The sequence below is a fragment of the Cydia pomonella genome, chromosome 4, assembly GCF_033807575.1.
Source record: "Cydia pomonella isolate Wapato2018A chromosome 4, ilCydPomo1, whole genome shotgun sequence".
Taxonomy (NCBI): domain Eukaryota; kingdom Metazoa; phylum Arthropoda; class Insecta; order Lepidoptera; family Tortricidae; genus Cydia; species Cydia pomonella.
Genome location: NC_084706.1, coordinates 24094328 through 24115430, shown reverse-complemented (window position 1 = coordinate 24115430; position 21103 = coordinate 24094328). Strand labels below are relative to the sequence as shown.

The window sequence follows — 21103 nt, the reverse complement described above, 5'->3', positions numbered from 1 at the left end:
AAATCAAGGGCCTTTAAAGCCCCCAGTAGTGCTCTAATACCTTTGTCTGCATTATCAATTTGACCGTGTAAATCCGATCGAGATCCTTTGATACTCGGCTAAGACTTTGAGTCTATTGATGAAGGAGTGTTTTCGCTTGGCTTGCGATAAAGTTGTATTACGATTGGTTAGAGAAACGTGGGCGATTTGTCCACTGGCGGATTTGCAGTGGAGTATTGGCCGCACAGACCACAGGCCTAGTAAGTATGTAACTAGCCACCTTTTTCTCATCAGCGATCAAATAGACTGCTGCCCCTAATATCCACGAACCTGAAGGTGAATCTGCCACTGGACTTGTCCACCACTATTGGAAGCTGTCCTGCCTGAGGATCATTCTACAAAAATCTCATTTCCCTGGCCATACGTATTCAAAAACTCCCAGGAAAATCCGCTTTATTAGCATCTCATTTTTGGTACCAAGTTCCACCGACAACCAAAACAGCTCAGCGGAATCTCTTGGGAATTTGCGAATAGGGATGGTGGTGGCTATGGTGGTGTTTAGAGAGAAATTTTGTTATAGTGCCCAGTGTATATACATTTTTTGATGGGCACAATAAAACTATAGTAAGTCTGTGATCGGTAGACATGGCAAACAGCCATGGCTCCGCCGTTTTGATTTTTTGCCAAAAACTGAATCGTGAACTGTAAACTTGCAATATTGGATAAGTTCGTCTGGAAGAGATCGCTCTTAATCGATAAGACCGCACATTGTCTTTGTATATGTTTCTGTACAAGTATTGTAGGTACTAGAACTGGGTCTCTAGTGTTTCCCATAAAGTATTAAGTCGTAACGTATTGTTTGTCCGCATTTTCGTTACTCATAATTTGGTTTTTCTCAGGAACGCGTAACTTTTCAAAAGTTAGTAAGTACCATTTTATTGCAGATTCCTTAGCTTTTTTTACCATTTCTGTAGTAGAGCCTTTGCCTCTGCAGAATCGGAAGGCGATCGGAACCGCACCAACGTGCGCTAGGCTGTTATCGGGAGATAGCGGACCAATTACCTGCGCCTGTGTGTCCGGCAAGTCCGAGCTGGTATATCCTTTGAACTAGTTTAAAAATTAATTCGAGAGGTGTGTAATGTTGTTACTTGTTACGTTATTAATTTGTACACTTGTATGTAGCTTAGAGAGAGTAATTTCAAAAAATATATACTTATCTAATTAAAACAAGGCAGTGATACATTTCCGGCTGAATTATTTTATATGGAATAATAAATGTCGTGTTTTTTATACCCTTACCCTACCCTTTGATTATATTGTGGTCGCACGATCCGACGCCATTCATCTGATTGAATGCTGCACAAGTCTCTCTGGACCTCGTCAATCCACCGGTACCTGGGCCTTCCGACCAGACGTCTCCCAGTTGGTCGCCCCAGATAAACTCTCTTGGCCGCACGATCCTCTTCATAACTAATATGACTTAATCCCGTAAAAATTAAGCTTTAAATTTACCACTGACGTTTCGAGGATGGCATTGTAGTTTCGTCGCCCTGAAAACGACGTATTACTCGTAGTATATAAGTAACGTTCGCCGCCGCATTACTACGGCGATTATGACGTTCATTCCGTCACTCATTTTAATCAAATGTGTTGTGTATCTGTGGCAGCTAATACACCTGCAGTTAACATCCGAACGTCACACAAGAGAGGGCTCTCGCAAATTTCTAGTTTTTGGAACAACGGTAGGCGAAAAAACATGCAAGCTTTTTCTTTCTCGAGAATAAGTAGCCTAATTTCACCGACTTACGTATGTCCCGTATATCCTATAGTGGCACAGTTGGCAAACAGCCGCTTAGAAACAGGTGGTGAGGTGGTGACAGCGACGATCTGGGCTCGATCCCATCAGATTTTACTATTTTTTTGCACTTGTATTTCATATTTTTAACTGACTAAGCAAGCGTGAAGCTCGTGCTTCGCGTAAAAGTTCCAGCTTGAACAAAAATGTTTTTTTATTTTTGGTTGTTCTCCCTGCCTGTAAAGGGGCCCAACAAGGGGATTAACAGTCCGCCGGACGGTATCGGCCTGTCAGTCGGAACAAAAAGTTGACAGTTCCGAACAACTGACAAGCCGATACCGTCCGGCAGACTGTTAATCAGTGGACCCCTTTAGATTTTGTGAAATTTTGTAAGCATATTCGATACTGATTACTATGTTGTAACCGAGTTTTCCACGGCACTTACGCATTTTTTTATTTTGCATTTATTAAAGTTTTAATGAAGAGCTAATGCAATAAAAAAAACACATGGTAATTAGGCTATATTTCCGAGGGCATACTTTAAGAAAAATCTTAAAAGGTTAAAGTTGGCTCGATAGAAAAAAATCACGAAAATATGACTAATTTTCATTTATTTTCAATTGTCCTCATTTACCCTGCATACCATAGTTGTATAATTTTATAGTATAAGTAATATAGCTAGTGATATAGCCGAGGGATTTGACCAGCAAAATTTTGATCAGAAGTATACGATCAAAGTTATTAATGTAGAACGTTGAAATCGCGCGCCATATTTTTACAAGCTTTTATTTAGTTTCACCTGGCCCGTTGGCTGTCGGTCTGTAATCAAATCTTGCAAGTTAAATTTGATCCACTTCCCGGTTTCCGATTGAGCTGAAAATTTGCATACATATGTAAGTCGGGTGACAATGTAATATTATGGTACCATCGAGCTGATCTGATGATGGAAACAAGAGGTGGTCATACGAACTCTGTGACGCAACCTAATTGTATTTGGGGTTTTTAGAATTGTCTCGATGAGTATTCGTTGCAGTAGTGTGAAAAGAAAAGTAGAGTCAGCTATAAAAGCTTGCACCAAAAATGAAGTTTTTGCCAAAAACTTATTTGTACAATACAATAAACGCACAATACCATCAAGCTTATCTTTTTTACAACAATCAAAAACATTTCGTCCCGGGTAGAAAAAAAAACCCTAATTACTTTATTACGCAAAAATAACTGGAGCAATTTGTCTCTGGTGTGATCGCTATCTCGATGTGTATAGCAATTTATTTGAAATACAGGGAAATGTAAAAAAACACTGAAACAGGCATCCCAGTGGATAATATTTCCGTCGCTGCCAACTGGTTAAATTAGCCAGGTAATGAATCGCCTAGCCCGTTCATTAAACGCCGGCACTAATGAACTGTCTAACGGGCACGGAACGCTCACTTCAATTTTTTTTTACCAATGTATGAATTTTGTGGCCTAGGCCCTAACAAGGACTGACCACAGACTAGACTCCACAGACACCGCATTATGAAGCATCTACAAGAGTTACATGCTCTACACATAGGTGTCATATTACTTGTAAACTTCTACTATACCATCAGAACTACTGGGTGGTTTGCTCAAATAGCAGAGTTACACTCTGAAAGCTTAATTTTTGTAAATAGGGTGTTTATTTAGTCACATGTGTAGGGTGTGTGTGTGTGTGTGTGTGTCATACTGTGCAACTTTCACTATGGTACCAATCCCGAAATCGTGAAAAAAAATTGGCTGTTTCATAGATTTTGGCGGTATAGTAAAAGTTGCTTGGACTCTGACTCAGAAAGAAGAGAGCAAGCTTTTAGTGTCGGAGAGGAAAATCTGGCGGAAGATTTTGGGAACTGGGAGGCGTAGGAAGAATAGGGAGCTAGAGGAGCTGGTTGCGATGTTCAATATAATTGGCGAGATCAAAGCAACACGACTCCGCTGGCTCGGTCACCTAGAGAGGATGGGAGAGGATCGTGCTGTGAGAAGAGCGTATGTGGGGCACCCGGGTGGAAAACGTCCGTCTAGGCGTCCCAGATACTGCTGGAGTCCTAAAAGTGGCGCAGGATAGGGCAGAGTGGCGCTCTCTTGTGTCAGAGGCCAAGATCCTGTTTGGGTCACTGAGCCAGTGAAGTAGCAGTAGTAGTAGTAGTAAAAGTTCCTCAGTATGACCTATATATTCACTCCGTAAATGATTGCAGGTGACTAAATAAATACCCTGTATATTTTTAATTTAGGTGCAACTGATAAAAGAGGTCTTCCTTCCCATACAAATGGAGTTTATTTTAATTTAATTGTAATGAAATTGTAATTATTGGATTGTAATGAAACTTTGCACTTACAATAACATGGAGGTATATCTATACTTGTAATTAGTTTACATTTGTACAGCTTAGCCAAACAAAACAGAGTTTTGTATGAAAAACTTGAATTGCTGTATTTTTTTAGTTACCACAGTATCTGAAGCTACATAAACTAATTACAGGCATAGATATATTCTATCCTATTGTGTATTGTTGCTAGTTATTTTAAAATGAGATCGTAATAACTACGTTTGTTTGGAGAACCGAGCTTGCTGCGGCCCCTAATGTGTGGTGATCTCGTTGTCTTATTCTGGTATTTGTAAGCTTGTTTTGATTTTTGAAGTATACAAATTTAGTGCGGTTCCAGACTAGCGCATTTTTACGCGCGTATACGGTTATTGCAGCGTTACGAGCTTATACGCGTTAAGAGAGATATAGGCATTGTGAATGTCATCACGCTTTGTGTGGTAGGGCACAGCAGAGCGGATGCCATTCCAGATCTAGAGCAGAGCCCAACTGGGGAAGTACCCCCACCTTACAGAAAACACTAGACCCTATTCATAGTGTTGTGTTCCTGCCTGGGGTTGCCAGAGCTCAGCCAGGGTGTGGAGTTTTAGGGTCAGCAACGCGCATGTAACTCCTCTGGAGTTGCCGGCGTCCATACGCTACGGTGACTGCTTACCATCAGGCGGGCCGTATGCTTGTTTACCAGACGTAGTATAAAAAAATACGCGCGTTACATTTCCCTACATTTGATCTATACGAGCTCACACGCGCATATAAAACGCTAGTCTGTAACCGCCCTTACCTAGCGCAAATTAAAATGGTTGTTAGAACGATTTTTTTTTGAGAATTTTTTTCTCATGCAAACACCAAGCCATTTCCAGGACAAAACTGAAAAGGAAATCCTAAACCGTTTGAATTCAATTTTGCTCGACTCCATGCAATTATTTGCTTGTAATGACATGTCAACGGAGCGTCGCAAATAGTGATGTACCACGGGAAATTTCCAGTTCCCAATAAATGGAATATGGAATATTTTGTTTCCAAATATTTTTTTTTTTATATTTTGTTTATTGCTGTAGATGATATTCATTACTATTTTGATATGAAAAGTCGGAATTTGGATTTTAATGGTTCAGAATTAAAAATACAAGATTCGTCGCCTGTTTGAATTCCTAAATATTCTGCATAAAATAAATAAATAAATACAGGGTGTTTATTGAAACACCTGCTGCAATAATTTACGGGGTGACTATATATAGGTCATACTGAGCAAATTTTACTATGAGACAAACCCCGAAATGGTGAAAAAAAAAATTACTTTCCCATAGAAAATGTCAATGTCAGACAGCCAGGCAGTAAAAATGTATGAGACTCACGATTTCGGGGTTGGCCCATAGTAAAAGTTGCTCAGTATGACCTATATATTCACCCCGTAAATGATTGCAGGTGACTAAATAATTAGCCTGTATAATTAAGTATTACTAACAAAAAAGTAAGTAAATGTATAATTAAGTGTTACTAACAAAAAAGTAAGTACCTAACTGTATAATTAAGTGTTACTAACAAAAAGTAAGTAACTGTATAATTAAGTGTTACTAACAAAAAAGTTAATAACTGTAACTGATGAGTTCGATCAAAAATAATAGCTTTCGAAAATAGTTAAAAAAATGGTGCGTTTTAGACGTATTTTCGTGATTTTTTTCTATCGAGTGAAAGTTGTTCGCAAATCAACGAAGTTTATAGAGAAAAACCTCAAGATTGCTATGCATATTTTTCAAAAAAAAAATTTTTTTACATTCTACCGGTTGCACTTTCTACATCGCATCTGGCACCGGGGCTGTCCTATATAAAAACCTAGTAAGTGTTTATAAACCAAAATTTCCTACAGCGCCTAAAAACAAACTGTGTCAGCTTAATTTTTTTATTTTAAATATACGTATTTTGTACGTTGGTTGATTACTAACCATTGTATGTATCAATATATAACATAGTCACAGAATAGGCGCTTAATTTTTTTTCGCATAATTGGAGTTTTGAGTTTATTCGAGTTAAAACCTATCTTTCCCCGGGTACGTCTTTAAACTACGACCAAAAGAGGCATGGGCATTGTGAATTTAATCTCGCTTTGTGTGGTAGGTCAAAGCAAAGCCCAACTGGGGAAGTACCTCCACCTTACAGAAAGCCGCAGCCAAATCTAGACTCTACTCATAGTGTTGTGTTCCTGCCAGTAAGGTTGCCAGAGCTCAACGAGGGTGCGGCGTATTAGGGTCAGCAACGCGCATGTAACTCCTCTGAAGTGGCAGGCGTCCATAGGCTACGGGGACTGCTTATCATCAGGCGGGCCGTATGCTTGTTTGCCAACATCATCGTATAAATTTTGACATTATTTTTTGTATAAGACTGTTTGTTGCCTAAATAAATTTAAAAAAAAAAGCAGTTCCGCGTGACCAAATCATATATAATACATCGGTCACACGACAGTATGTAAGTTAAGTTACATGACATACGCGTGATCAGAATTGGCGCGTTATTACTTACGGCCCGATTCGAAGAATGAAATACGATAACGATAAGTTCTGGTTTAGACAAATTGTCATTTAGATGTCGTTTGTATATCGTATAATTGACAGAAGCAGCTCGATTCGGGCAACCAATGTCTTTCTTCTAACTTTGACGTTAGAAATATCGTAGATAGATGTTATTGGGGTCACAGCGCAATCAAAATAGTCAATTTTGACGTCGTTTAATCATCGATATTTTAAAGATCTTAAACGTGTCTCATTCTTAAAATCGGGCCGTTATTCTTCACCTAAGTTAGATTAAGCCTTATCAAATCCACCTGACTTATCAAATCACGCGTACCTAATTATGTCATGTTACTTTTTCCTAAGGTTCCTAAATTTCGATGTTTCCGTTTTCTATTTTTCTTAATGTTAAATTTACTTTAAGTTTACACAAGTGGTTACCTATAATTTGATACGCAATACGCTAGAGACATTTACCTAAAATTAAAATGTATCATTGTAACCGCTGTTGGCAGATCTTTAAAAATAAATAAAAAACCGGTGACATCACTAGTTGTGGAGCAAAACAATTTCACATTTTTGTAGGCACGTGCAGAAAGGGGGAAATGATAATGGCGGCTGAAAATCGAGACAGAAAATAAATGTGGACCGGGAATGGCGGTCTGCAATTTGGAGAAGCGATTAGGAATTTTGTTTAAGCTGGAAATTGTGATTATCGGAATCTTTGACACAGTGTCCGCTTATTGTAGACAGGATGACTAAACTTTGGACTAATTTCGTTAAATATGGGTACGTATTTAAATGTAAGCACTTTATTCAAGTAGATAGCTTATAAAAATATTGATTATGAACACAAACAACGAAATATTAATTGTTCAAAATAATATAATCCAGTGATGAACTAACAAAGAAAGTTACCCAACTGTCCGGTTCCGATTTGATTTATATTTATATAAATTATGTTATAGAATAGTCTAAAATATCAGACACGTATTTTATTTTAGCTGCCCAAACTCAACCTATTGGGAGAAATTGTCCTCCAAATTACTAAAAAAAATACTAAATCTTCTAACTCCTATAGAAAGTGATGCTCAGGCAACTTGCCAGTATTGGCTGGTTTGGGCTGGTTTAATTATTAATTAATTTAATTATTATAGGACATTATTACACAAATTGACTAAGTCCCACAGTAAGCTCTATAAGGCTTGTGTTGAGGGTACTTAGACAACGATATATATAATATATAAATATTTATAAATACTTAAATAGATAGAAAACACCCATGACTCAGGAACAAATGTCCATGCTCATCACACGAATAAATGCCCTTACCAGGATTTGAACCCGGGACCATCAGCTTCGTAGGCAGGGTCACTACCCACTAGGCCAAACCGGTCGTCGTGGTTTAACCCCGTAGTTAATGGAATTCAGCTAGTAGGCCAAGTTTGGTATAATTTTTTTAGTATATTAAATCTGGGACGCCGAATTCATTTATGGTATAATATTGACACCATTCCGAAGTAAAAACATATAAATTATCAAAAATAAGTTTTTTTGAAGCGATTTTAATTACTCTTCACGGGGTAAACTAGGCCTTGTTACGATTAGTCCGGTCTCCTCACGATGTTTTCCGTCACCGAATAGTAAGTACATTATGATACAAGTGTGCTAAGTTGGTCATTACACACGAGGCGATTAGGGAATGCAAAAACCGGAGGTTTTTCAAAACCGGTTTTTTCTTCGGTTTTACAAAAAAACGAAACCGGTTAAAACCGGTTTCGGTTTTTAGATTCAACAAGTCTTAAATTCATCGCCATGGAATAAAGAAAAGATTGCTTCACGTGTAAAAACGAATGCTAGTATAGTATATACACGATTTTATCACGAAATTAAACAAGTATATCTATCTGACTATTTTATTGTATTGTATGGGAATAGGGTTGTTTCCAATTTTTTGAAACGCTTGTATTACGTTCTATAATAACTAAAAGTTGCCCTAAAATTCAACTTTTATACTAAAAACGGCTTTAAATATGTTAAATTAACAAAATATATTTTGACAGATGATTTCGTGCCCAAAACGCTCTTTGAAAATTGTGTGATGTCACAGTTTACGGTTTGACACATAACTACTTACACACGTAGAAGATATAAACTGTCAACTGACATTTGTCATTTGTTGTTTATCGCCTAACTGTCAACAGTGTCAATTCGAGAGTTGTGACGTCATCAGAATCTTCAATGACGTTTCGAGTTTGGTCACGTGACGTGTGCTAAAAGATATTTAAAAATTCAATATTTACAAAAATATGGTCATTATAGGTCCCCTAAAAGTAGTTTAACATGTTCTTATAATCCAAAAGAATTTATTGGGATACAATTCTGCCCTAAGATTTGTAGATGGAAACAACCTTATTGTCAAATGACTTAATGTTATTTGTAACTAGGAATAGGAACAAACCAATTTTATTACATTATTTTTTTGGTTTGTTGGTTAGACACCGATGGGATAGTTCATTTTTTTCTTAAATATATGACAATAACAATTTATAATTTAATGTTATTTGTCTTAAATCAAATGGCCCAATCCGAAATCTTGCTCTAAGTTTTTCGCTGTCTTCTAGTATATATTCAAGTAGTTAATTCGTTTACTGTTACTACCTTCCTTTATAAAATATTTGCTAAGTTATTATGGATTTGTAAAGTAGGAAATAAATGAAACAAGCTTTGTTTTTACTCCATAATCAACTTTAATTAGTATTTGTACTATTAATTTCAATTAAACTACACTACAACAATTCACGTCACGTGTTTCTTCTCGAAAAGTCAATGAGAAACTGATGGTGGATGCTTAAACTGGGCAAACACAGGTAGTCAAGTAATTCCATTCTTTAGGGTTTGAACTACCCTTTCCTATTAGTGCGAAAGAGACAAAAAAGGTTGTCGGAAAGTCGTTATCACCGAACCAACAAAATACTCTAAAGCTGCCATTGATATAATTGATTACGTGGAATTTTTCTACAGCGCATCGCATAATAAAATTATAAGTAAGACCTTTTATACCCATTTTTATTAAAATACTACTACGAGTATACAATTCGTACACCAGCACGGATGTCCTGCCACTGCCAGTACTTTATATTATTTAAATCTTTCGTATTTTTGTATTTTGTACCGTAAAAAGTCATTTAGCGTTACAAATGATCAAACTAACAACACCACATTATTTGATTTGATGTCGATTCAACCGGTTTAGGATTAGGACCGATTTATACCCTTATAATGAATAAAACCGAAACCGGTTTTTTCAAATTCTAAAAACCCGGTTTTGGGTTTCCGTCAAAAACCGGTTTTAACCGGTTTTTTCGGTTTCGGTTAAAACCGGTTTGCATTCCCTAGAGGCGATATTGTGCGCACGAGCTGTAAGCGAGCGCGCAATAAGAAATCCGATGTGTGTAATGACCATAGCACACGCGTTTCATACGACGTTTTTCAACACACTTGCGAGGATAAAACAAAACTTATAAATTAGATTTTTTTTTGTCAAAACAGTAAAAGTACAATTTTCAAAATGTTGGCTTATCTACAGTTTTAACATCGAATAATTGCACCAAAGCGTGCTGGGCTTGTAGGCACTTATTCGCCAGTTCATTAAAGTAAGCTACCAACACGTTTTCCAAGAAAAACTGGGCGTTTTTGCTGATTTTCCATTGAATAAAAGATTCATATGCCGCCAATTATTTTTCACCCGATTTTGATGATAAAAGGCTATTGTTCTCGGCTCTTGCCTCTATTAGTATTACAGGCAGCGCCTATTTTATGTGTTCTTCTTTTACAAATGCTAGAAAAAGACATTTTCGTCAATATATAAACTAAAAACATGCAAAACTATTCCAATTTTATGACAAATACGGAAAATGGCTGGCGCGTTATTTTTTTTAAGCACGATTCCAATGCGCGCGCAAGGCAAAGGCGCGCACGTATTCGAAAAACAGCCAATTAAAAAAATATAAAATAGCTAATACTTTCGTATTTCTTTTCGACGGATGGAGATCAAATCGATAAATTGTTATGTTTATTCATTAATGTAATTTACGAGATAATTTAATCTATAAATTATGTTTGGTGTGATAAAACCTCTTTGAACTAACATTTGAAACCTAATGTTGGTTAAAAATTTTTTTTATTACTCGACCAAATTAAGAAGGCTCCTTTTCCATGCATATTATTTGCAATCAGTTACCTTCTTAACTCAGTCGGATAACATAATGAAAAAGCCCAAGTGTTATAATATACTGAAAAAGCACGCGTGTTTAATATCTAGGATTATGAGCCAAAAATCGGTGGAACAAAAACGTCGTTTTGAGCAAGTGTGTTGAAAAACATATTTTGTACATAAATTCCGAAAACCTGATTGGTACGAGCCGGGGTTTGAACCCGCGATCTCCGGATTGCACAGATGTTACTTTGGTGACTATTCCCTTTAATTGCTATAGTAAGGGTTGTTTAAAGTCTCGTTTTATTTTACGAACTTAAAGGAGGTACTTATACTAAATAAACCATCTTTAAAGTGAGCTCTAACGAAAAAAAAACATTGAAGGATTACCGTTTGAGACTAAGCTATAGAATATTTTGTTTAACATTTTAATTAAAATTTTAACAGTTTTAATTATAAACCTAAGCTTTTTTAAATTGTAATGTAAACAGCCGATTCAAAGGAGATAAAACATATATACAAAACACCTATTATCTATTTCGTTAAATTTAGATTATATCTGCTCTATTATTTGCGTATGATTTAATTTTAACATCACCAACAATGTGGCTTAAATTTGATGCCAACATATATCTCCTTAGAGAATTTAATGAGAATCCTAATTACGAACAAAAGCATATTTAGTTAACGTATGTACTCTGCACTAGTGAGGTGCCCGGAGAATAATTTTATTCCCAGGAATATTTCTGCCTGGAATATTCACGAATTTCAAAAGTCAAGAGATAGTGTTCGTGCCTCAGGTAAAATCAAGAAGGTCATGAGATAAAAGGAGGCGGTTGAGTAGGAAGAGGTAGAGGAAAGAGGAGGAGAGATTTATTTTGCTTGCTATCCAACCTTACTTAAGTTTAGTGCAGTTTTTATTGTCTGTTGATACCCTCTATACTCAGTATACTTAACAAATAAGGTAAAATGATAATAATTTACGATACGATTATAATTTATTGGTTTATGATTTGTTTTTCAACTATTTAAAATACGGGCACCCTTCGGCAGGAGATAAGCTTGGGGAACCTAATATAGATAGGTAGGTAGTAACATAACATACATTGAATTTATTTTATTTAGTTTATAGTTGTTTTTAATTTATTTCGTAAAATAGCTATTTGTCTTATAAATTTAACGAATGAAGTCCATTAAGTGAAAATATACTATTATAAAACTACTACTACTACTATTTTTTTATTTAATGCATGTTAGTTATAACATGAAAAGTTTTGAAAATATGTTATTGAGATACCCTACAATTACGTAGGGATTTAAATCTTCTCGGGTCAGAGGTGTAGGGTTAGTGCCGGCGTAGCTTTATGTGATGTTCATAATCGCATTGTACTATGCGTACTTAGAAATAAAATTATCTTTAGCATTATACTTGTGGTAGAGTGGGCAACGAAGAAAACAGTCTGTAATTTGCAGAACGCTTTAAGTATATACATTCCTGGGGTTTGCAACCCGACACCACCACTGAGCAAATTAGAGATTTCGTAAATATGATACAAACTTCAAAAGACTATTGCGTGGGAAAAACAGTAACACGCACGCGGCATTCGTAATTGGATTCCCGGAAAGTATTAGCGAGTGGTTAAATTTGCTAACTTCGCGGCCACAAGGAATACGCTTCACAGACTGGTTTCGCGGCAGACCCCGCGAGCAGCTAGAACTTAGGTACACAAAAGTAGTGTCATACGGTCCGATTCAACCTTTAAAATTCGTCAAACATTTGCTAAAGATACGATATGAATTATATATGTCAGTGTCAAAAGTGACGTTTCCTCAAGTGGCTTTTCAACACTGACAAATCCAATCCATATCATATCTATAGGATATTTTTGACGTATCTTAAATTACGAACCGGGCCAATAGCGAAAGATGCAAATGTACTTGCGTCACATTTGAAAATTTATCATATGTTTGATATTCCCATAAATAAAGAATATTTTTGGGAATATTCCCAAATGGTACATCACTATTCCAGACCGTTTGTTAGCATTAGGTACAATAGCAACTACTCCCCAAATATTTGCTAGACTTTATTCCCCAGATGAAACATGTGGTGCGGCTTTAGTGGTTCAGGCTCGGGACAAGTACAGTCAGCATCAAAAGTAGCGGATGAAACAACGCACCAAAAGTATCTGATATTCCGGATAAATTTTCTAAATGTAGATAAATCTCTAAAATTCACGTTCAAAAGTATATCTTTTACAGTCTAAAGTGTTCTATATAGGTAGATAAATAATAATTGTTGTATGTACTAACACTATATGAGTTTTTAGCTCGAAATAAATGATTTTCATTTCATTTCATATATATAATCATCACTTTTTGTTAAGCTGTTACTGAACTTTTGAAGTGTTGTTTGATCCGCTATTTTTGATGCTGACTGTACTAAGCATGTACAATGTACATAATATATCAAATGCTAGAGTTTATTAAATAGTTTATTTGAAAGCGAAAGGAAGTGACATGTTTGTGTGCGGACTATGGACCGGTATAGACGTTGCAGTTGGCGTGCAGTTCCCATACAAATTGCGATCGGTTTGCAGTCCGTCTGTCGGTCGGGATTCTGGCATTTTGTTAAAGTTTTGATACGAGTCTCTCACTCTCTCACGCTGCCGCCGGCTACACGCACGTCACATACACGCGTGTGCAGCTGCTATCGATTATTGACCTTGACTTTGGTCTTGGTTTGACCTTTACCATGTTCTTGGTTCTCGGTTCTTGTGACCTTGGAAAGAGCTCGCTGTGAAATGGTAATCTTGGCGGTCTACCATCTTTGAATCCATCATGTCATTTGAGTAAAAACGCCTGACATTAGACGTGAAACGCCAATTACGCAAGGCCCTCCTACCAAGGCTCGGAAACCGGTTAAATTTCCAAACAGTTATCATGTACTTGGTGCAAAACCTTTTATTTTTCGGTTGCGTTCGAAAAACTGTTATATTGAAACCGGTTTTTAAGAAATCAAAACCGGTTTCTTCCAATATCGGTGTCTATGTTTAGGTTACTATAATAGTACATTACGATATAAGTGCGAAAAATGGGAAATTCGAAACGAGTGGCGATAAATCGACACGTACATATGGCCCTTTAAATGTTCGACACAGTAACGTAATATGCTAATTTTCGCACTAGTGCGGTAAAGTAGCACCATATGTACTGTAACGTTCCTAAAACGTTCACGTTCTTATTAAAGTTCGTAGTGAAAGATATAAAACGCACTAGGTTTGATTTATTTCTAAGTACATAATAATGTTAAGACCGACGACCGACGCTGACATTGGCGCGGAAGCTCTATTGACAGCCCCCGCCCATGACAGGTTGCGCTGTCAGCACGTTTACAAACCCGGATACTATAAATATTAACAGCTAGTTTCAAAATAGAAATAGTTTGATTACAAAATATGTTTTTCCGATAATAATGATATAAATTATATATTATAAATAAACCGGTTTTACCGGTGTTTTACAAACCGGTTCCGAGCCTTGCCTCCTACGTGTATACTTAGTATACTTACAACACGGCCGGTCAACTCTATTAATGTGAACGTGAAAGTTTTAACAGTAAGTTTAACATGGTCACGCAAGATCTCATGAGAGGAAAAACCCTTGACTGCTGAGGTTGCCGTCATCGATATCGATGTGGAGGATTGTATATTTGGCAGCATTGTCGCGCAGCAGTAACGCTGGTAGTCTGAATCCGAATGGTACCTTTAAGTAACACCACAGCTCAATACGAGGCAAAATGTCGCTCGTGACTGACATTATTAAGTTAGAATTGTTACAAGTCCGGAAATAATTTAAACCAGAGTATTCATTTTAATAGACATTTATTACTTACATTTCTCGGAACTCGTTATTATGTTACATGAAATGTCTAACTCGTTAAATTTTAACAAAGTAACGGTACTTTAGACGATATAATCCAATACGTACAGTAAGGCGAGATATGTCCAGACTTCGAGCAACACCGGGAAGGGAGTCGGTATTTGCACTATTTCCCCTTTGTGTGCTTGTGTTTGTCTGTGTGTTTGTATATGTGCTTCGGAGATGCCCAAATGGTTATAGCACTTTATAGCGTAGTGTGTGTTGTGACTCGTCCGTACACAAAAACAGATTGAGGTGTGCAAGATTTGTCTTTAACGTGTATTTTTTTTTATTTAGAAATAAAACAGTTTTTAATACATGTAAGTAAATAAGCAAACAGCTGTAATTTCTAATAATATACACCTATAGATTCCTATAAGTAAAATAAAAATAGTCATAGCGTGGTGTGTGTTGTGACTCGTCCGTACACAAAAACAGATTGAGGTGTGCAAGATTTGTCTTTAACGTGTATTTTTTTTTATTTAGGAAAAAAACAGTTTTTAATACATGTAAGTACTTAAATAAGCAAACAGCTGTAATTTCTAATAATATACACCTATAGATTCCTATATGTAAAACATATTTTTATAATAAATTTAATACTATGAGAATAACAGCTGTAAAAAGAAACAAATAATGAAATAACTAAACATAACTTTCTCACTCATGTATATGTATTTGTGTCGTCATTACAGATTGAATTTTGTGTGTAGTGAGTGAGAAGTGCGACTGTGTGCACACTGCGACTGTGTGTGTGTAAGATATCGCTTGGGCTCCCTTCTGACGTGTCGGATGCCGGTGTTGCTCAAAGTTCCCAAACGAAATTAGTGGTATTATTTACTCGGTTTTCTATAAAACGAACATTATGTAATAGAAAATACTTCAAATCGCTTTGAGCAAACCTCGCCTTGATGAGTTCGATTAAAGGTGAAATTCGGATATCAACTGCAGCTGTATTATTGTTGCGGCTTCGTTGTTGCAGTCGCTGTATCTGTCAATTGTCGTAATAAGGGCTTGTGCACAAATCACGTGAGGTTTTTTCCGCTACTTTTTGACCCCCCTCCCCCCTTGGTGGTATTTGGTGAGGTTCTTGGTTACCTCTCCCTCCCCCACATAACCTGACGTGAATTTCTTTGAAACTTTTTCATTCGACCTAAGTTTAAAATAAATATTATTGTATATCTTGTACTTGTTGTTTTGTTGTTGTTGTAGTATTGTGTATCTTGTACATCTTGTTTATTTTTCTATTTTAATTATGAATGTGAGTAGACACGCTATTTTGAAGTGTGAAGTGAAGATTTATGTTTACCGAAACCGAGTAAAAGTATGTACATAGATATTGTTTTGGTTGTGCAGATATACATGTGAGGTCTCCTTATACCCCCCCTCCTTCACCAACGTGATCAGTCGTGATTTATGCACAAGCCTCAATATATGATGGAATAAGTGATGGAATAAACGACATCGTGACAGTTATGCGGCGAATGTCACTTATTTTGACAAGGAAATTGACAGTTACATCGGCGCAGCCACGACACGGAAACAATAATGCAGCTGCAGTGGTTATACGAACGTCACTTTAATGTCTATAGTTTAATTTAATAACACTTTTTATTAGAAAATTAAGGCATTAACAATTTCACATAAATTCCCTCTGTACATACAGCAAGCTCGAGCAGTATTCTGAATTTAAAATCTGTTAACGTTTTGATATTTGATTGTTTTTATTCTGACTGTGTGTCATGTCATTTATCATCACTAGCACGTTTGTACATGTGAGTCGTGTCAAGGTCGTAGAATAACAATTATCGAAACATGAACAAATTGTACAATCTGAATTCCACTCTTTCTAACTTAGGTATACGAATATCTATAACAAGGAACTTATATACAGGTTGGAACATTTACAGACGAACAATATTTACAATTAATTTATACAGTATGGTTTTTAAGACAGCACAAATCTTGAATTTAAATGTCGCACGAACCCGCCAAAATGCGACTCCCTTACAATAAGGGACCTTCACACTAGCGATTTGCGAGCGAGTTGAAAGTGAGGCGAGCACGCAACGATCTTGCCGCGAGCGCGCTCGCGTCGCTTTCAACACACTCGCAAATCATCAGTGTGATAAGGCATAAGTTAAATCATTTCGACGTCGTATCAAACACAAAAGCTGTCACTCGGTCGCCACGACACCGAAGTGTCAAAACTGAAATTGAACTTTATGCATATACACGAAGGTCTATGTTGCTCTGTGATCTGTGGCGGATTAATCCAACTTCGGTGTTGGACCTAGGGTGTGAATATATCCGTCATTAGCGTCAAAAAGATTAATCACCCGTATCTTTTTACCTAAAGTAAAAAAAAAACGAGCAGCAGTCAACGATCGCTGCAGAGTTAGTTTGGTGCTCTACCAATGTCAACTCGCGGGTTCTTTCCCATTCCGAGGGAGACCTCGTTTAGGTCACTGTATATGTTAGAAAGAGATGGATAATTAGTCAAACCGAGTGAAGACTAGCGTCCGTATCGCTCTCAGCCCCCCCTAGTAGTAATGTAGACTCGCGGGGCCCTTCTCCCGGGTTGTCTTCCAATAGTCACAGTTCGATGGCCGCAGCACCCTTCCAGGTGACGCCAGCACGAAGGAGGTGGTAAAGCCGGAGCACACACCAGATGCACAAGCACTGCACAAAAGAAAGAAAATTTTGAAAAAAAAAACCTGTTTCAAATATATAGGGTTAAAAAATACAATCTGTAGAGTTATGTAGGATGTATTTTGAACCATTAATAGTAATTAAGATGAGTGTATGGGCGTTTTTATTTGTCGTTGTAGGTGACGTTAGCGGAGTTCCACTTTAAAAAATGTCTTTAGTTACTGTAAAATATATCTTAATCGATAATATATTCCATAAAAATCATATAAATACTAAATTCATTAAGAAATAATATATTAAACAGTAAATAATATCATTTTTACTTCGCTCCTGCTGGGAAGAGGTTCCATTGCGTCACTATTTTGCAAGTGGTTAAAGAAAAACTAGAGAAAATAAGAACTTACTACTCTTTATCAATCTAACAAAATAAAGAAAAAAAAATTGTTGGTCGTATTTATTACTAAACAATAAAGTTTTATTACAAAAAGTAGTCTTAACGCTACTTTTTTGTGACGACCGGTCTAGCCTAGTGGGTAGTGACACTAGTGACCCTGCCTATCAAGACGATGGTCCTGGGTTCTAATCCCGGTAAAGCCATTGTGTGATAAGCAGAGATTAAGATAACGAAAAATAAAAACCTTATACGTCATTCTGTACCCCTAGTGTAAATTTGATCGACATCATAACGTGACGAACGCGTTTGCGTTAAGTCTCATTTTGTATAGGATTTTGAGTTTCCAAAACGTCCCGCTTGGCGCGCTCTTTCTAAATCCAATACAAGATGAGAGTAAACGCAAACGCGTACCTCACGTTGCGAAATCGATTTTATTTACACTACTGAACTACTTATACTATGGGACTAACCAAAAGTTATCCTCATAATTTAAAACAAGTACACCTAACGTAATAAGAAACTTGGCTCAAAGCTATTATAAAAAATAATAATGAAATGAATTGCCTGGATAAAATTTTAACATCTGTATACAAATCTTAAATTTTTGGCCTAGAGGCGTATTCTGACTGTCATTAACAAGATATGAATATGATCCGGTTATGGTAATATATAAAGTGACGTTTCTAGTTCAAGAAAAATGTGCCTGCGCTTTGATTCGCAAGGCAAGGACTGCTTTGCCCGTGGCGCCGGAGCAGGACTATAACCGTGAAAATCGAAGTTCTTCAATTACGGGCATTTTTCTCCGTCATTCTAATTACGTCTTAGTGAGAGTAAAAGAGAAAGATCCCGCAATTTGCGAATTTCGGCTTTCGCGGTAGGCCCCCAGATGACAGGCACGACTCGATACAAAAATGGGGATATTTAAAATAGGAATAACATGAAATCCGAATTCAAAATTTCGGAATGGCACTTCGGAATTCGTGATTACAAAAATCGTAAATGTTAAATTCGGTGTTTGTCACTATCGGAATTGTTATATTCGGAAATATGTTCGTATTAAAAAACAGTCTTTTTGCTATTCGGAAATATATTCCTTCGTGATTTTCGTCGTTCGTAATTACGACAGTCGGAATTTTGAAGGGTTGACTATTTAAAAATCGGACTTATAAAATTCAGCATAAAATATTTCGGAATCATATAGGTCATCGAATCCCAATCGAATTCAAATCCTTTAATTAAAATAAGAATACGCCTGCAAGACTTTAATCTAAAGACAATGGTTTTTACTTAAAATATTCGCTCTTTTCTTCAGTTTCCGCAATTTTTTAATTCAACTTGTTTTTTACTTGCCAACAGATCTCTTCCACAAACTTTCTTGCCGTGGATTCAGATAGGAATTATTCCTTTCTTGGAAACTTAATTAAACCAACTTTCTTAACTTCAACATTTTAATTAGTGTCGCCATTTTTGCGGTCTTTTATTAATAACTTTCGTTTTAAACAAAGAATTTCGTATATTGACCCGCCTGTATCAATATACACTATACGATACGCCTGTATCTCTGTCACACGTGCGTAATTATATTGCTGACCTGTAGAGCTAAGATGGTCGGCTCTTTGTCATTTGTCACCATACCTGTCACGTTCTAACAAGTATGTAAATGCGAAAGTGACGAGCATAGTGACAGGCGACAAAAATGGAACCATGATAACACCGCTGCTCATGATTCCGGTGATAAATGACACTGCGCGAGCGGTGCTGCAATATAATTTTATTATGCGTGTGCTATAGAGATACGGGTCAATGTACGAAATTCTTCGCGGTAAGCATTAATTCTTTCTTTACATAGAGTTGAAAGAAGGAGAGAAAAGGATCGTGCTTAATGCCTTAACCGTTTGCCACATTTAGATTTATTATACATAACTTACAGGGTATATTAAAAATTATTAGAATAGTTAATTTAAATTAAGTTAGTTTATTTTTTGTGGCAATAAAACATTTTTCATTTCATTTCAATTTTTCATTTTCATTTCATTTCATGGATAGATAAAACGAATTCGTGATTTTATATTATAACGACACCCACATAGGGATGAAAATCAAATATTTTATTCGGGAATTTTACAAAATTTAGTTTTTTCGGTTTTTACTGCTTTATTCAGAAAAATTAAATACATACGTCATACACAATGCCACTGATGAGTTATGACAGTGTCGGAAACTAACACATTAGACGTGCAACCTTAACCTTCCTATTTAAATTTCCAATTAAATTCATAACAAAAAATACCGAAGTTCAAAAAATAACTTATTAATTTCGGCTTTATTCGTTTTTTTATAAAGAAATTTTCCCGTATTTTTCTGGGTTTTTAGGGTTTCGTAGCCAAATGGCAAAAAACGGAAACCTTATGGATTCGTCATGTCCGTTTGTCTGTCCGTTTATGTCACAGCCACTTTTTTCCGAAACTATAAGAACTATACTGTTCAAACTTGGTAAGTAGATGTATTCTATGAACCGCATTAAGATTTTCACACAAAAATAGAAAATTTTTTTTTGGGGCTTCCCCATACCTACTTAGAACTTTTTTTTCATCAAACCCATACGTGTGGGGTATCTATGGATAGGTCTTCAAAAATCATATTGAGGTTTCTAACATATTTTTTTTTAAACTGAATAGTTTGCGCGAGAGACACTTCCAAAGTGTCCCCCCCCTGTAACTTCTAAAACCACAGAATGATAAAACTAAAAAAAATATATGATATACATTACCATGCAAACTTCCACCGAAAATTGGTTTGAACGAGATCTAGTAAGTAGTTTTTTTTTTTAATACGTCATAAATGGTACGGAATCCTTTATGGGTGAGTCCGACTCGCACTTGGCCGCTTTTTTTCAACGCTGCACGCATACACTACAAGGACAAGCATTTTATGGCGTGACTTAGAGTTGGTTAAGACTTGAGTCCTTTAAGTTAAGAGTCAATGAGGCTTGTGTTGTGGCAATTTAGACAACGATATAAATACATATATACATATTTATAAATACTTAAACTTAAATACATAGAAAACGCCCATGACTCGGGAACAAATATCAACGCTCATCACATGAATTTGCCTTTATCAGGAATTGAACCCGGAACCAGGCCGTCTTTTGAGCTTAGCGCTTAAAAAACTTCCAAACGTCAAAAAGTTCCGAGTCCATTATTGAGTACGCACATACATTACTTAAAAAACCGATTAAAACAAGAAAATCGAAAAAAACAAGCTTGTTTTCGTAAAAAACCATCAAGTGCAGCCGCA

General features: G+C 36.5%; 1 protein-coding gene across 1 annotated transcript in view; it reads right to left on the bottom strand.

Annotated features, from left to right (window-relative positions):
* Nucleotides 1-16205: 16205 nt before the first annotated feature.
* LOC133517315 (uncharacterized) overlaps nucleotides 16206-21103 on the bottom strand; it is a 132383-nt gene continuing 127485 nt past the window's right edge. The window contains exon 7 of the mRNA XM_061850574.1: nucleotides 16206-17439. Coding sequence (XP_061706558.1) covers nucleotides 17353-17439 — 87 coding nt within the window. The 3' untranslated portion in view covers nucleotides 16206-17352. The remainder of the gene's footprint in view (nucleotides 17440-21103) is intronic.